This window comes from Pleurodeles waltl, chromosome 6 (genome assembly GCF_031143425.1).
Source record: "Pleurodeles waltl isolate 20211129_DDA chromosome 6, aPleWal1.hap1.20221129, whole genome shotgun sequence".
Taxonomy (NCBI): Eukaryota; Metazoa; Chordata; class Amphibia; order Caudata; family Salamandridae; genus Pleurodeles; species Pleurodeles waltl.
The window spans coordinates 327,032,799-327,050,957 of record NC_090445.1 but is presented as its reverse complement, the minus strand read 5'-3'; the positions used below and the strand labels follow the sequence as shown (position 1 = coordinate 327,050,957).

At 48.1% G+C, this 18,159-nt stretch overlaps 1 protein-coding gene across 1 annotated transcript in view; it reads right to left on the bottom strand.

Moving 5' to 3' along the window:
• IPO4 (importin 4) overlaps positions 1-18,159 on the bottom strand; it is a 1,872,953-nt gene that overhangs the window by 520,057 nt on the left and 1,334,737 nt on the right. Inside the window, exon 26 of the mRNA XM_069238173.1 lies at positions 10,049-10,257. Coding sequence (XP_069094274.1) covers positions 10,049-10,257 — 209 coding nt within the window. The remainder of the gene's footprint in view (positions 1-10,048; positions 10,258-18,159) is intronic.

Below are 18,159 nucleotides of genomic sequence, written 5' to 3'. Positions count from 1 at the left end.
CTTGACCTACTACAAACCTCAAGAACTTGCATTGCTGTCTGGCAATTGGAATGTGAAAGTATGAGTCATGAAGGTTGATGGAACAGAGCCAATCCCCTTGGTGTAATTGGGGATAAATTTGGTGTAAAGACAGCATCCGGAACTTTGCTTGCCAAATCCACTTGACTGATTTGAGGTCAAGAATGGGTATGAATTTGTTCTCTCTTTTTCACCAGGAAGTACCTGGAGTAAATGCCTGTTCCTCGTTGGTGGTGAAGGACAGGTTCCACAGTTTGTTTCTGGAAGAGGATGTTGACCTCCGACTGTAACAGAGGGAGTTGAAAACTGCACGGTCTAGGAGGGATGGAAGGCGGAGCACTGGTGATTCTGAGACAATATCAAGGAGTCTATTGTTATTTTTTGCCACACTGCCAAATGAGATGACATGCTTCCCCCCACCGGAGTGGTTAACAGAAGAGAGAAAAGTAACGACTCAGGGTTGCGCAGTGGATGGTTGTTTTCCCCCTTGAGTGGTCTGCTGGTTGGATCAACCCCTGGCTTGTTTCCTCTGGTACCGGTGGTAGGGGCGCTGCTGCTGTTGTTGGGTGCCACTTTGGTGTTGTACCCACTGAGGGGGTTTGATCCCTCTGGGAATAGTATCTTCTGTGGTAGGGTTGGAAAGATTTACGTTGATCTCAGGATCTTTCCAAGCTGACAGCTTTCAAGGTCTCCATCTCAGCCTTCATCCTCGCCATTGGTATGACTTTCGAAAAGAGTTGTGCCAGAGAAGGGAAGATTTAAAATTGTCTGCTGAGCCTCTGGTTTTAGAGAGGTAAGACAAAGTCACGCATTTCTTAGGAGAGCGACCCCATGGCAGTATTCATGTGCTGCAAGGAGTGAGGAGTCAGCCGATGCACTAATTATCTGGTTTGATTCGAGCAAACCCTCATTAAGGATTTCCTGGAAATACTCTCTTATTTCTTGGAAGATGGTCCACAAATTGTTGCATGAAGTCCCACGACGCCCTGTCATACCTGCCTAACAGGGCTTTAGCACTTGCCACCTTCATTGAGGTTGATGCTGTAGTGCAGACTTTTCACCCAACTGAGTAAATTATTCGGCTTTATCAGGAGGTACTATGGAAGTAGAAGTAGTGGCATGATGTTATTTGGCTGCTACTACTATGACCGAGTCCAGTGTTGTATCTATTAGAAGTAAAGCCGGATCCTGTTGTGGAGGACGGTACTTCTTCTGAAGGCTGAAAGGGGCTGGCTTGAACGAGGCTGGCATTAAAAACAATTCCATGGGTGGTTTTAACAAGCCTGGTACTAAAGGCAACAAAGGTTCTGATGCGGACCTGTTTTGTAAGGTCTCAAAGACGACTGAAGTCGACCGTGTTGGAGTCAACATTGGGATATTTAATTTTGCAGCTTCTCTCACCAGGACATTTTGAAACGTGGTAATGTCATCCACAGGTGACATACGTGGTGGTGGGGAGTCTGACAATGTCGGAGAGTAATGTCCAGTGGTGGAGGAAAATGTGTCGAGACTGCCTTGAACGAGATCTCCTGGAGAGGTGGCAACCACAAGAATGCCTAGTTGAAGGAGATAAGTGTCCTTAACTGTGGTGATGTCTGGAACGATTGCTTGATCTAGAAGAAGTTGTGGACCTTGGAACTACTGGTGCTGGAGGAGACCGCGGTGGTGGTGGTGGAAGCACAGTTTGAGGTGATGGAAGAAGCGGTAGGTTGAGGAGATGGTACTGCCAGCTGAAAGCCATTTGCTGCTCTTGAGGGGGGAATATGTTCTTGATTAATCAGTCTGGAGAAGTATAGATGTGCCTTCTCTTCCGGCTTACCTATTGCAGTCTTGAGGAGGTTGTAAAGCTCCTGGACCATTCTCTCTGCCTTGAAGTCGACCTGCTTGATGACGGTGATAAACGTTGACGCTTTGATGTCGATGGTGATCTCCTATGGACTTTTGAAGCTGACCTGTTTGATGCCGAGTGTCAAAGTAGCGTCCTACAGCTCGTCGATAGAGGTCTTGCTGCTCATGAAGTCAATGCCCCATGTCTTGACAGCAAGCAATGGCGTTTCCTCGACGGCGAGTCATAGATGGATGGTGAACATGTACGGGCTACACCTCTACTCAAGATCTTTGCCGTTTTTCAGCAGTTTTTTTGGTTCAGACGCTCACCAGATACAGATGAACGAGCTCTGGTAGAGGTATGAGACTCTCCTCGCTCTCAGTTCCCTCTTACAAGCTGTGCCTGTTGTCTTCTCTTCTCTGTTCCATGGTCAGAGGATGCATACCTTTTGCGGGTCTGTCTTTGCCTTATTCCTTCTACTGGATGGACATTTATCAAGAAGAGAAAGCATTTTTCCAGTGAAAAAACCTTTAAGTTCTGTCAGGAAAGACAGAAAATGCTTGGTAAAGACCAAAAACGTTGAATAAAACCAAAAAATGCCAGATCTTGGACGAGCTCAATGCTCCAGGTTCCTGTCAGCAGGAGCCAGAAAAAAGAACTGAAGCAACTGTCACTACCTCAGCATGATGGGATACTGGTGGTCTTTGGCTTCTTAAAGGCACAGACTTAATTTTCACTCAAAATGGCAGCCTATGGGGCTACACTGTCCTGGGTTCCTTCATCTCTCGGATACTCCAAAAAAGGGCTTGTGGAAGACAATCTATGCTGTTCTTACTAAAACACCATCAAATTATATAAATATATAATCTCTTGGCCCTTTTTTTAAATTAAAGGTGAAGATTTGGGCCACTGTAGCCTATTCCTATAGGCTGCGCAATATTTTCTCTCTTAAGTGACTCTGCAGGCGTTCCCGAAGAAAGGCGAACATCTTCACATAAGAGGATATATTATGAAAAAGTGTTCCGGGATCCCCGCACATGGGCAGGACTATTCAGTGCTTAGGACTATAAATGAAAATTCATTCCCTACACGAAAACTAGGCCAACAGGTTCAAGGCTATGCCCACTTTTCAAAGGAAGTGGTCATAAGAAGGGTGTAGTCACCCTAAACGTGAGTAGCTCATTGGCTATCACCTTGCACCCCTGTACTGCCCCTTAAATTCAGTATTTAGGTGGCACTGCTGAGCTCTAGAACTCAGATTACAGATGACCTAAGAAGAGCCGGACACTCCAGAGGCAGGGTGCACTATACCACAGGTGAGGGCATAGCTGCATGAGCAATATGCCCCTACAGTGTCTAAGTCCATTCCTAAACATTGTAAGTGCAGGGTAGCCATACTGAGTATATGGTCTGGGAGTTTGTCATTACGAACTCCACAGCACCATAATGGCTACAATGAATACTGGGAAGTTTGGTATCAAACTTCTCAGCACAATAAACCCACACTGATGCCAGTGTGGTATTTATTGAAAAATCTTAGAGATGCCCCCTGTCTCTTAGCCTAACTGCTAGGGTAAGGCTGACCAGTCTATGCCAGCCTGCCACTTCCAGATGAGTTTCTGACCACATGGGGTGAGTCCCTTTGTGCACTCTGTGGTCAGAAACAAGGCCTGTCCTGGGTGGAGGTGCTTCACACCTCCCCCTGCAGGAACTGTAAAGCCTGGTGGTGAGTTTCAAAGGCTCAGACCTGGTGCTACAGTTCCCCAGGGCACTCCAGCCAGTGGAAATGCCCGCCTGCCCCCCAGACGAGCCCCCACTTTTTTGGGGCAAGTCCTGAGGGATACTGAGAAAAACAAGGAGTCACCCCCTCAGCCAGGACCATCCCTAAGGTGTCCAGAGCTGAAGTGAGAAATCCTTGTTCTTGCTTTGCTCCCCTCAGGGGCAGTGGCCATTGGCTACTGCCCCCTGACCTTAATGCACCCCTAAATTTAGTATTTAGGGGCGACCCTAAACCCAGCTCTTCAGATTCATGATGACCTCAAGAAAGACGAAAGGCTGCTGAGCTGAAAACCCTGCAGAGAAGAGGAGACAACAACCGACTTGGCCCCAGCCCTACCGGCCCATCTCCTGCTTCAAAAAGCTGCAAAACAAGAAGCAAGCGTTCTGTAGGACCAGCGGCCCCTGAAAAGCCTCCAGGGGACTGCCTGCATCACTGAGGACTAAGAAACTCCCGTGGACAGCGGACCTGTCCATCAAGAAGACAAAGACACCATCTTTAAAGGGACTCCCACCTCACTCCAGCAGCGTAAGTCCAAACTTCTCTGCACCTGACGCCCCTGGCCTGTGTCCAGAGGAACCAACCAGCCAGAGAGGACCCCCAGGCCATTCCAACCGGGTGTCCACCCTGGGCTGACATGGCGGGAGGGGGAGGCTTGGGGGACAGTTCTGGTCCCCCAAAGCATGGGTAAATCCTCCTTTTTGTCTGCGGAATCGGTCGGGCCGGGGAGCTTCTTTTGGTGCAGGCAACCTGAGGTTTTGGTAGTGCTCCAGCTTCCAGGATGAGTCACTGTTGCAATTATTGAGAGGTGCGGGCAGGCAGAGTTTCACACCAAAATTGTCCACAACTCTTCTGTTCTCACCAGGCAGTGGCTCTTCTGTGTCCTTTTCTTGTTCCATCAAATCTGAGTTCTTGGGTTCGGGGGTGCCTCCTAAACACTCAATTTAGGGGCGTTACAGGGAGTGCCAGGTAGCAGCTTATGGGTCACTTACCTTTAGGGTGACTACACCCTCTATATGACCAAAGCCATTGGGAAACGGGCATAACCCTGACTCAAGAATACTAACTCTGTCCAAAACATGATGGAGTAATTTGAAAAGTGATGTCCACATCAGCTGGTCCACCTTAGGGGAGGGACTGGTACAATGGAGGCATTGAAGGCACACCTCCTCATCTTACTAATTTTTCCATCTGTCCTGCTGCCAGATTGTGGGGGTCAGGACAGGGAGATGGTCCTCTTGGCCATCTGAAGAGAGCTGGGTGGCATGACAAGGAAAGCTTGGCCTTTAACGTGGACCAGCAGAATTAGTTAAGAGCGGTATAGTCACCCTAAAGGTGGTCAGCCCATTGGCAAGCTCTGTATCAGGGCAGAAATGATGATGGGGTGGCACCACTGCTGAGCTTTAGTGGTTCTGAGGACATCAGTACTGAACTGGGCACGGGGAAGGTCAAGGTCACTCCACTGGTGCCAATTTATATCCATCACTCGATACCTGAGCCCTGTCTGCCACAAAGGGCGATCCCACGGGTGTAAGACCAGTATGGGCCCCTCCTCGTCCCATAGGACCCGTGGGCGTTCCAAAGATGAGGAGCATGGCCTCGTAAAATTATTTATTTTGGGTGGGGGTCGCTATGGCTCCAGGTAATGCAGGGAGGCACGAGACGGCCCAGACGCAAGCTCCACCGCAGAGCAAGTCCTCAAGTCCAACCTGCAACTCATCTGAAGACTTGCATGACTTCCCCGATAACTTGGAATCGGACAGCGATCACTGAGTATGACTTTGAAAACGATCTTGGAACCTTCCTCGTGACTGAGATCTGTAGCATCATGGAGTTGATCGACGGTGAGCAGCGAGGAGCTTGAGGGACTGCTCCCTCAATGCTTTAGGGTGCATGACGTGGCAATCCTCATAGGTCTTAGTGTTGTGATCTCTCTCCAGACACCAACCACAAACCAAGTGCAGGTTCATCGGTGAAAGGCGGTGCATGGTTTAAAACCTGCCTTTGTGGTGGACATCCTACACAAAGTCTTGAAAAACCTTTGACAAAAAGGTCAGTCAAAAAGAGACTGGGGGCAGCCCTTTCTGAATCTGGACTGACTGCCACGGAAAGAAAAGAACTGATGTCAACATGTCAGGGTGGCACCTTTATAGGCATTTTCAATGCAAATGCATATGCATATACCAGGCGGAGCCAAGGTACTGCTCACTAAACTTTCCTGATTCAGTCTGACACCTGGGGTATATTCCAAGGAAAGGAATGTTCAGCAAGAAGTTTCTTATAAGATCAGTGGTGGCTGGACCCCAAAGGCATCAGGTGAGCTTTACAGATAAAGGCCACAAGGAGACCAATTTGAGGGAGGCCTCGAGGGAAGATGGGAGGTTCCAGGGGAATTTAGAACTATCCGAAACAGTAGTTGGTAGCATTGCAACTGCTTTGTTGTATGGCTCTTTGACTAATTATTATTTCCCACAGTTTGCTACCTGTCTGCACCTTTGTTGTTTTTTTTTCCATTCCTTGTTTCCTCCCTCAGTTCTTCATCAGCTGACTAGCCGTTACAGTTATGCTCCGAAACTACCTGGCTGACATGTTCTTTCGGCTCCTCCCCTAATGGTTCTCTGGTTTCCTCACTGTGCTATCTTGATTCATCTGTTTCCTCAGTCTGTGTGCTCGCTAGGTTGCCAGAGGCTTACCAGTACCGCTGGCCTGTTGCCAGCACTTCCTTACTTAGAACTTGGTAGAACTGAGCTGAAGTGTGGGTTGCAGAAAGTGGTCGTCCTGCCTTGTATTAGCTGTTTCCTAAGTCCTTTTACCTAAATGTTACCAGCAGGAGCTTGTAAGAAGCTGGCCTGGTGTGTGGTGAGCACCTATGGTGTTATCACCTTATATCAGGTCCAGGTATCCCCTATTAGTGAGGTGTAGCCAGTGTCTAGGAATCCAGGCACTCTAGAGGCAGCTGTGGATGAGCAGCCAAGACTTATCTATGAGACATGCAAAGCTAATGCAATACCACTGTAGTCACACAGCCCTTGCACACATGAAAGAACCACACAGTGTTACAAAAATAAAGGTAGTTTATTATGGTAACACAATTACCAAAACACTATATAGGCGATACCCCAACTGGAGGTAAGTAAACACACTATTATGTACACAATAGGAGTCAGGAATTAGCATAAAAGGCAATAGAAAACAGCAAAAACTGTAGTAAGAACTGAAGGCCCATCATTGGGGGGGTGGGGGGGTGGGGGGGGGGTGGAGGGCGGGAATGGGAGGGGGGCAGGGAACCAACCCATATACTAAAGTAAGAAAGAGGAATGCTAAAGTCGAAGTCGAGCCCCCACCCAAGGAAGTGGAATCGGGAGAGGGGAGCTGGAGGAACTAGGAACCCCAAAAGGTAAGTACCAGAGTGCTCCCCCAACGACTAGGAGAAGAGAGGTATGTAACTGGTTCTTCCAAAGCCCACCAAAAGAACTTCAGAAGATGATTTTCCAAGACCCAGACAAGATTGCAAGAAACCAAAGGTGGATCCTGGTAGAAGAAGGGTGGGCCAAGTCCAGTTTACGTTGGAGTATCAGGTGGTGGCAAGAGCCACTACCCACCCATCTGTGGATGCAGGACAAGGTCGACAGTGGATGAAGACAGTCAGTAGTGCAGCAATGGATCAGCTCAAGAGTTCCTGAACTGATGCAGTGGACATCCCATGCCGGAAGAAGGATTGCAGTTGGTCAGTGGTGTGGAAAAAACACCAACAAGCCTTGGCAAAGGCAAATGTCTTGGAATAAGAAATGCAGAGCTGTCAGGGAACAGCAAGGTCCAGGAGGACTCAACCCACAGAGGGCAGTCCATGGTGATCCTCAGCAGCTAGGAGAGTCATAGGAAGAGGTGGCAGCCCCCACAGACAGAAAGCGCAGGAGTCACATGAGGCCCAAACAGCACACCTCGGAAGGAGTCGCAGGAGCAGCACACAGAGGGCTTTGCTTCGCAGGGAAGAGTGCTGGGGCTACACAGAGCCTGAAGATCCCTTGGAGGAGATGCCAACAAGCCTTGGTAGCTGTAAGAGACCAGGTGCACAGGGGTACTGTCCTGTGTGGAGAGGCAAGGGATTACCGTCTCCCAAATTGGATAGCTGATAGAGAGGAAAAAGGGACCACTCCAGACCACCGCCCGTGACGCAAGATCCGCGCAGTTCTGGAGGGGGGGCGATCCACGCAGCCGGTCGTCATTGCAGTTAGTGCCTGCGGATGCAGGGGAGTGCCTCCTTCACTCCAAGGGAGATTCCTTCTTGCTTCTCGCGCAGACTGAAGACTCGTCGCCCTCAAATGATGCACAGCTGGGAAAATGTTGCAGTTGCTGGAAGGAGCTGTGGAAACAATGTTGTAAGCAGAGTGGTTGTTGTGGATGCAGACTGCCGGTTCCTGGAGGGTCCAGTTGCAGTTTCAGTGCCCAGAAGATGAAGTGAACAATGCAAAGGAGTCCTACTGGAATCTTGCAGGCCGAATCTGAGGACCCACCCAAGAGGGAGACCCTAAGTAGTCCAGGAAGGGGGATTGGACACCTAGCAGGGTGGCCATCTATCAAGAGGGGCCTGGCAGTCACCTGCCTGACCTGGCCACTCAGATGCCCCCAGGGGCCTCTACCCACCTTGTATTCAAGATGACATAATCAAGAGGCCTCCTGGAGGAGCTCTGGGCACCATCGCCTGGGTGGTGATGGACAGGGGAGTGGTTACTCCCCTTTCCATTGTCCAGTTTCACGCCAGAGCAGGGACTGAAGGTCCCTGAACTGGTGCAGACTGGTATATGCAAGGAGGACACAAAATGTGCCCCTCAAAGCATACCAGTGGCTTGGGGAAGCTACCGCTCCCAAGCCATGTACCACCTATTTTTAAAGGAAGAGGGTGTTGCCTCCCTCTCCCAAAGAGAATCCTTTGTTCTGCCTTCCTGAGCTTGAGCTGGTCAAGCAGCAGGAGGGCAGAAACCTGTCTGTAGGATGGCAGCAGTGCGGGCTGCCCTGGAAAACCCTGCAAACTGGTAGGAGCGATGCTAGGGGTCCTCTACGGAGCTCCCAGAGTGCAAGGAATCATACAACCAATACTGGCATACTGAGATGTTTGATACAAACACGCGAGGTTTGGAGTTACCAATATGTGGCTGGACATAGTACCTGTGTCTAGTAAACGGGTAAATGTCTTCCCCGCACTTATGAAGTCCAGGAAAATGGAGCTGGAGTTCGTAGAGGCACCTCTGCTCAAGCAGGGGTACCCTCACACACACATGTACTTGCACCATGCCCTCTGGGCTAGGAGGGCCTACCATAGAGGTGACTTACAATGACCTGGTGAAGTGACCTGTAGTGAAGGGGCGCATGCACCTTTTCACGCAGGCTTTAATGGCAGGCATGCAGACACATTTTGTATCGGCTTCCATAGGTGGCATAATACATGTTGCAGCCCAGGGGGAACCCCTGGTGCCCCAATGCCCTGGGTACCTAGGTACCATATACTAGGGACTTACATGGGGGCCCCAATATGCCAATTGTGGGGTATACTAAATCAGAAACAATCAAATTTTGGGGGAAAGAGCACAGTTACTGGGGTCCTGGTTAGTAGGATCCCAGTGAACACAGCCAAAACACACTGAAAGCAGGCAAGAAGTGGGGGGTAACCATGCCAAAAAGAGGGTACTTTCCTAGAGGTGGACAAGTAGATGCGGTACTGTAGAACAACTAACACTTACCAAGCAAGGTACAAGTCACTTAAGACACCTCTGATGTTTCTCTAACCCTTACCTCCCTTCTTTGCCCAGTGGAGAGCCTATGCTCTGAGGTCCTGTCACTCAGAAATGCATCACTCTCTATGGGCAGAGTCTTGAGTACTAGCATCAGAATCCACCAAACATACCTTTTCAGCTCGAACCTCAAAGAAATACATAAAATGTACCCAAGAAACAACTCAAAGTGGAGTTGAATTACAATTTTGACTGGCTTTAGCCCAGGTAACATAACAATGATGTTGGAAATCTAGATAAATTATAAGGCAAACAGCAAAAAACAAGACCTCTTTCTGAATTCCTCCTCACACTTGATATGCGCTAGAAATCTGAGCCATGAGGGCCACTATGTAGAAGAAAGATCTCACCACATCCAACACATTGGCTGAAGTTTCTTTGTTTCAAATGAGGTGGATTGTCTTACTAAAAGAACACTATTAGATTCAAGACCATTTGACGCTGATTATTGCTATTTAAAAATGACTGGTGATTCCCAGTCTGACAATGGGATACAATTTAAGCAGGTAAATCCATGAAAGATCCAATTCTGGAGAACTGTCGAAGCCAACTGCATTTTCCCTCCTTGTGGTCACTGTCTATTTTATGAAAAAGATATGCACCTTACCATATACCACTTTATTGCTTAAAGGATACTCATAGGCAGCCTCTTTTCCCTGCTCCAGCAGAACACCAATGCCAAATATGGCGTTACTTCGCACTTCTTCATCTTCCTCTTTGGCACCAGACAGCATAACCGGGAACAGGCGAGGTAGAAACTGCGTGCAGGAGGTGCCAAGCTGCTGGACTGTCTCTGCTATAGTGCCAATGGCAAAAGACTTCTCAGCTAGGGAACTGTTAGGCTTCTGTTTGAAAAGGAGAGAAGAGAGTCATGCACCTGATAGAGACTGAAAGAACATTCAGGAAGAAAATCAAATGAGTATGCAGGAGTAATTGGGAGCAAAAATGCAGAGACATTAGAAAAGAGGACGAGATTTAAATAACGAGTGAAAATATAAATCTGAAAGCATGCTTTTCATTAGTTTATCCATGCTTGTCTACATGTTTACCATCTCTTCACCACGAACCTCTGCTGTTACTCAACTGTTACAAACATGAATAATCCCAATAACGTTTAAGCTTCATTTTATGCCAAAACTTCGCCTCCAGATATTACCATCCAGGGACGCTGGGGAATGCCCTGTGGATAAGCTGGTCAGGAGCATTTCTTTACGCCTTTCCACCGCTTTCCCTGATACCGGCAGTCCTCCTGAAGCTGTCCAATGCTCACGCCAAGATGATTCTAATTGCCCCAGAATGGCCACGCCAGTGGTGGTTTCCAGACCTCCTTCACGGGTCACTCAAGCCACACATCAGACTGCCTTATCGCCCAGACCTTCTCACGAAGTTCAGCGGCCAGATATCTCATCCCAACCTCTCATCGTTGAATTTGGCAGCATGGCTCATGAGTTAGTACAATATGGTCACCTGAACCTACCTCAGGACTGCATGGAGATTCTAAAGGAGGCAAAGCGCCCTTCAACAAGGACAGCTTACGCCTGCACGTGGAAAAGGTTTTGCGTGTGGTGTTTGGACAATAATGTCGACCCAATATCCTGCGGAGAGGAGACTATTCTGCCATACTTATTAAGTTTGGCGAAGTCTGGATTGCAATTGTCATCAATAAAAGTACACCTGGCGGCTCTAACGGCATACAGAAAGAGCCCTTCCCAAACCTCTTTCTTTAGGATTCCAATCATAAAGGACTTCCTGGAGGGTTTGAAAAAGGTCTTTCCTCCCATTAGGAGACCATCTCCTCCATGGGAACTGAATATGGTCCTCTCACGTCTGATGCTACCTCCGTTTGAACCGATCCAAAAAGCATCACTCCAGCATCTTACGTGGAAAACTGCTTTTCTGGTTGCGATCACATCAGCTCGTAGGGTCAGTGAGATCCAGGCCCTTTGTGCTCAAGAACCCTATACGGTTTTTCATTCGCCGAAAGTAGTGATGAGGACACATCCAATTTTTTTTTTCCAAAGGTCGTTTCAGACTTCAATGTGAACCAAACCATTTCATTACCAACTTTCTTCCAAAATCCATCTACTCCTGCTGAGAAAACCCTGCATTCTCTTGACGTAAAGAGGGTTTTAAAATTTAACTTGGGCAGGACAAAATGCTTGCGTAAATCTCAGCAGCTGTTTATCAACTATGGCCCAGTTAGAACAGGGTTGGCCACTTCTAAACAATCCTTATCCAGGTGGATTGTTTCATGTATAGTTTTTTGTTATCAGTTAGCAAATAAATCTCTTGATGGCAGGCCAAAAGCCCATTCTACTAGAGATAAGGCAGCTACTGCTGCCTTGATGAGAAATATTCCTCTGACAGAAATATGCAAAGCGGCCACCTGGAAATCGGCCCATACCTTTACCAAGCATTACTGCCTTGATTCAGATGCTAGGGCAGATGCGCAGGTCGGACAGGCCTCTCTCAAGAATTTATTTGCATGATTTATGGTTTCAGTATTATTCTGTCTATTCCACCGCGGTTATGGGGATGGGCTTGCTAGTCTATTCAGTGCTTATGACTATACATGGAAATCCCCTACGAGAGAAGGAATGGTTTCTTACCTGTAACTCCAGTTCTCTCATAGGGGTATTTCCATGATAGTCATAAGCAACCCTCCCTCCTCCCCGGTGAAATTGACATAGGAAAAGTTGCAACAATGTTAACGATGTTGGTACTACAACGAATGTTATGTTGTCTTCATGTCATGTTACAAGCCTACAAAAAAGAACTGAGGCAACTGCCTTTTGCTGTGCATGATGGGATACAGGAAGACTTTACTTTCTTAAAGGCACAGCTCTATTTACATCCTGTATAATGGCAGCCTATGGGCTACACTGCCCTGCATTGCTTTATTCTCATTTGGAGGTGTAAATAAAGTGTTAGAATGTATTTTTTATTACATTTCTAGAATAAATGTGTGTTTGACGGTGTATTTACACTACAGCTGTCTTTCTTTCCAATCTCAAGAATAAAACAATTTGGCCTGTGTAGCTGTTCACATAGGCTGCAAAGTGTTATTCTTAAGTGGTTTTAACAGGCCTTTTTTCAAGAAAGGCTGGCATCTGCACTTAAGAATATATTTCAGATCAGTGCTCCGGGGTCCCCGCGGGCGCGCTGAACTATTCAGTGCTTATGACTATACATGGAAATCCCCTACGAGAGAACAGGTACTTACCTCTTCTCTCCTGGTCACTGGGGGACACCCTGGTACTTACCTTTTGGGGTTCCCAGTTCCTCCAGCTTCCCTCTACCGATTCCAGTTCCTTGAGTGGGGGACTGCCTTTCACATTCCACTTACTTAGTATATGGTTTGGTCTCCCCTTAGGGACTTCATTATTTCCTACTATTTGCTATTGCTTTCTAGTCTAATCACTGACTTCTAATGTGTGTTTACGCACCTACTCGTGGAGTATTGAAGTACCTTTATTCTTGTAACACTGTGTGGTTCTTTCATGTATGTAAGTGCTGTATGACTGTAGTGGTGTTGCATAAGCTTTGCATGTCTCCTAGCTAAGTCTTGGCTGCTCATCCACAGCAACCTCTAGAGAGCTCTGGCTTCCTAGACCCTGTCTACACCTCACTAATAGGGGATAACTGGACCTGGTATAAGGTGATAACACCATAGATGCTCACCACACACCAGGCCAGTTTCCTACACCATGTTATACAACACATGACCTCTCCTTCACTCAAATTGCACTCTATTTTTCTAAAACTGGTGTGGTGTCCCTTTGTAGTGTTTTCACTTATTACTGTGTGTTATGTGCAAATGCTTTACACATTGCTTCTGAGATAAGCCTGACTGCTTGTGCCAAGCTACCTAGGGGGTGAGCAGGGGTTATCTCAGTGGGTATCTCCCTTATCCTGACAAGAGTGAGGTTCCCTACTTGGACAGGGTGCAAACCGACTGCCAACTAGAAAGCCCATTTCTAACAGGGTGCAAGTGACTTCAGGGAGTCCAGGAGGGGTAAAACCACAATGGACTCAGAATCTCAACAGCTAGGGGACCATGCTGGCGCCATAGGTCCACTGCCACTCAAATCAGTGACTGCGGGTGCAGTGGTGTCTTCAGGTGTTAGGTCTTTGTGGTTCTGGAGGCTGTAGAGTCCTTTCCTTGTAGCTGGTTGGAGAGCAGGTCCGCTGTTTACGGGAGACTTGAGTCATTTTTAAAGGAAAGCAGTTTTCCCAGGTTTCTAGAGGTTCAGCTGCAGGACTAAGCATCTTTTGGTGCTGAGTCCATTGAGGAGCACAGGCAGGCTGTCAGGGTTGGTACCAGGTCAACTGCTCCTTCATCTCCTCTTCTGCAGGTGTGTCTCTTCTTCTTAAGTCGTCAGGGTCTGAGTTCTAGGGTCCAGGGGTGACACCTAAATACGCAAATTAGGGGTGCAACAGGGAGTGTCAGGTGGCAGCCAATGGGTTGCCCACCTTTAGGGTGACTATAGCCTTTCTATGACCATTTCTGCTGTGAAGTGGGCATAACCCTAACCCCTGTGGCCTAATTCATTCCTAACAAAGAAGGAGGAATTTAAAAAGCGGTGTGCACTTCAGCTCACCCACCTTAGGGGTGGGACCGGAATGAAATGGGCACACCTCCCAATCTGCCTAATTTCCCCACCTGTTCTGCCACCAAAAGTGGGGTCAGGGCAGGGGGGTTGGTTATCTCCGCCATTGGGAGAGATCTGGGTCGCATTACAAAAGCAGTTAGGCCATTGCAGCTTCTTGTCCCGGAATGTCCATTCTGCCTCAGTGAGGTGCTAACACCCCTGCCCAGAGCAGGCTTTTGTCTCCGACCCTCGAGAGCGCTGGCTCTCAGGATCAGAAACGTGGTTAGGGTGGTTAGACTGGTCTGGACCAGTCAGTGAACACACCAGTAGTTAGTGGGCTTTCAGGGGACACCTCTAAGGAGCCCTAGGGGTTCATGAACTGGTAAATCTCACACTGGCATCAGTGTGGACTCATCGATATGAGATGTTTGATACCAAACATTCCTATCTTTAGTAAATCTGTCATGTAGCTGAGGACCTCTGAGTGACCAGTGTCTGGCACATATATTTGAAATGGCTTCTCTGGACACTTAATATGTCTGAGAATCGACAAAGATATAGCTAAGGCATATCTGCACATGTAATATAATGCACCCTGTCTTAGGGATATAAGGCTGGCTAAAGGGGTGACTTACATATATTGTATATATTACATATATTGTAGGCAGTATTAGGGGACATGGCGCAGGCTGTGTACCATGTTGTGTTTTCACTTTTGTCTGCACCAAGAAACACAGCCTGTCATGTGCTTGGTGAGGAGTCCCTTGGGGTGGCCCAATTCCTGCTGCAGCCCTTAGGGACCCTCTTCAGTATCCCAGGTCATAGGCACCAGGGGTGCCATTTACTAGGGACTTACAGTGGGTGCTAAAGGTTTTGGAAATTGGGAAAAACAACTGTACAGTTTTGGGGAAAGAGACCTGACACTGGGGGCCTGGTTAGCAGGTACCCAGTGCACTTTCAGTCGAAATTACACCAGAAACCAGAAAAAAGTGGGGGTGGGGGAGGCCGGCTCAGATTATGGAGTACACCTATGGTGTGGCACTGTTTACCGAGTCCAGGCAACCCTTAGTGATAGATTCCAAGCTAGCAAAAGCTTTCTAGGGATAGCTGAGGCGAGTAGCTAAAACGTATCCAGGAGGAATATAAAGCACCTCCAATACCACAGCAGTCAGACAATAACACACAAGCAAGAACTACATGTTCACGCAAAAATGAAGGAGAAAAGGGGATACCAAACCATTTACTAAGTAAGTGGAATGTAAAATACTGAACCCAACCAAAGTTAGTGTGGTAGTTAGATAGGGGCTGGGGGAAAATGAAAACATCAGAGAGAAGTACAGCAAGTGTCCCCGGCACTCAGTTGTCCCATAGACTAATACAGGGAAGTTGCGGTCTTAATTCATGAGTTTTATGACCCTTGCCAGTGGACCCCGAGAAAACCCAAAGACAGGAGGAAGGTTGGAGAGTGTTCCCACCCCAGGATACCCAGAAGTCATTAGTACCTACACCAGAGAACCTGGATGCATAGGGGTGAAAGGACGTCAGAAACCCTTTCTGAACTAAATGGAGGCCTTGGTTGTCCAGCTGCAGCCGTGACCAAAGGACCAGGCCAGTAGAACCCAAGGGTGGATTCTGGACTTAGAAGACCTGAAATAGAAGGGGACAGAGTCCAGCACACACAGATGTGCCCAGGTGCTGCAGGTGGCAATTCCCACCCTCCTAGAGGTGAAGCTCCTGCAGGTTGTAACAGGCTGACCTGCTTTGTAGTGGGTACCAAAGGTACTTACACCTTATACGAGGTCCAGTTATCCCTTATTAGTGAAATGTAGTCAGTGTCTAGAAGCCAGGCTCTCTATGGGTAGTGCAAATGAGCATCCAAGGCCTAACTAGGAGACATGCAAAGCTCACGCAATACCACTGTAGTCACAGTACTCACACACATGAAAGAAAATACTCTGTGTTACAAGAATAAAGGTTCTTTATTTTGAGACACAAATGCCAAAAATACCTCAGAGACTATACTCTGTTAGGAGGTAAGTAATATACACAGTATATCCACTAGCATGCAGAAATTAGTGTAAAACAGTCAGAAAACTGAGCAAATAGTGAAAATCACAATAGTTAGAAATGGACCTAGGGGGAACACAACCATATACTAAAAGTGGAATGCGAAAGTCAGTTTCCCACCCAGGCAAGTGTAGCGTGTAGATGGGTGCTGGGAGTGTTAGTTAACACCAAAGGTAAGTAACAGAACCAACCCAGAGCCCAGGAAAGCAGGAGAAAATCACAGTAACTTTCCAAGAACTCACAAGAACACGTGATAGAAGATTTTGCAAGAACCAGAAGAGACTGCAAGACACCAACAATGGATTTCTGGACCTGAAGACCTGTGGAAGAATAGGACCAAGTCCAAGAAGCACTGAAGAGTCCAGGGAGAACAGGAGCCCCTGCTAACACGGATGAAGGTGCAAAAGAACCCCCACCGGTGATGAACAGTCAGCACTATACTCAAGAAGAAGGATGCGGATTCCTGGTTGGTGCAAATGATGTCCCACGCCTGATGGATGATTGCAGTCTGGTTTGCATTGCTGGATCCGCCAACAAGCCTTGGAACACGCAAAGCTTGCGGTTAGTGGAAAATGGCGCTGCCCAGGACCAGGAGGGACCTGGTGGCCTCTACCCAAGAGGTGGAGACAGAGGAGGCTCTCAGCAACTCAGAGAGTCCTCAGAAGACCAGGCAGCGTGCACAGGAGTCCCAGAGCACGGGGACAAAGAAGATGCAAAAGAAGACCCACGCAGCACTACACAAAGGGATCCCAGGCCGCCTGAGAACTACGCAGGAGGCTGTGCGTCACAGGAAGGAGTCCTGGTGGCCCAAGCTGCATAGTGCACAAAGAACTTCGTGGAAGGTAGCCAACAAGTCTTGGCAACTGCAAAACACGAGGAGCGCGAGGGTACTGTCCTGTGTGGGAGGCAAGTTCTTACCGCCAAAAAGTTGGACAGATGGACTTCAGGACCGTCGGGACCACTTCAGTCCACCACCTGTGTGGCTGGATCCACCTCAGGTCGTCGCTGCAAAGGGGTGCCTGCTGAAGCAGGGAAGTGACTCCACTTCAAGGGAGATTTCTTTGTTCTTTCTGGTGCAGGCTGAAGACAGGCAGTCTTCGGAGGATGCACGACCTGGAACAGTTGCAGTTGCTGGCAGGAGCAGAAGATATAATGTTGCAGAAGTAATCTTTTCTTCTTTATTGCAGTTTGTAGAGTTCCTGTAGGGTCCAGATGCAGTTTCTTCGGTAAGATTATGAAGTAAAGGATGCAGAGAATTCCTGCTGGAGTCTTGCAATCCGAAACTGAAGAACCAACCAAGAGAGAGACCCTAAAGAGCCCTGAAAGGGGGATTGGTCATCTAAACAGGTAAGCACCTATCAGGGGAGGGCTCTGACGTCACCTAATGGCACTGGCTTCTCAGATGCTCCCAGAGTGCCCTGCCAACTTGGAATCCAAGATGCAAAATTCAGGGACATTCTGGAGGAGCTCTGAGCACCAACCCTGAGGTGGTGATGGACAGGGGAGTGGTCACTCCCCTTTCCTTTGTCCAGTTGTGCGTCACTGCAGGGACTGGGAGTCCCTGAACAGGTGTAGATTGGATTATGCAAGGAGGGCACCATCTGTGCCCTTCAAAGCATTTCCAGAGGCTCTGGGAGGCTACCACTCCCATGCCTCTAACACCTATTTCCAAGGGGAGAGCTTGTAACATCCCTCCCAAAGAAAATCCTTTGTTCTGCCTTTCCGGGCTTGAGCTGGTCAAGCAACAGGAGGGCAGAAACCTGTCTGAGAGGTTGCAGCAGCTATGGCTGCCTGGCAAACCTCAGAAGGCTGTAATGGCAGTACTGGGGGTCCTCTAAAGAGCCCACAGAGTGCATGGAATCATACAACCAATGCTTCCAAAGCATTGGGGTATGATTTCAACATGTTTATACTAAACATGCCTATGTTCAGAGTTACCATTATGTAGCTAGACATAGGTAATGACTTATGTCCAGTGCACGTGTAAAATGACATCCCTGCACTCACGAAGTATGGGAAAATGGTCCTGAGTTTGTGGTGGCACCTCTGCTAGTGCAGGGGTGCCCTCACACACACAGGTACTCTGCC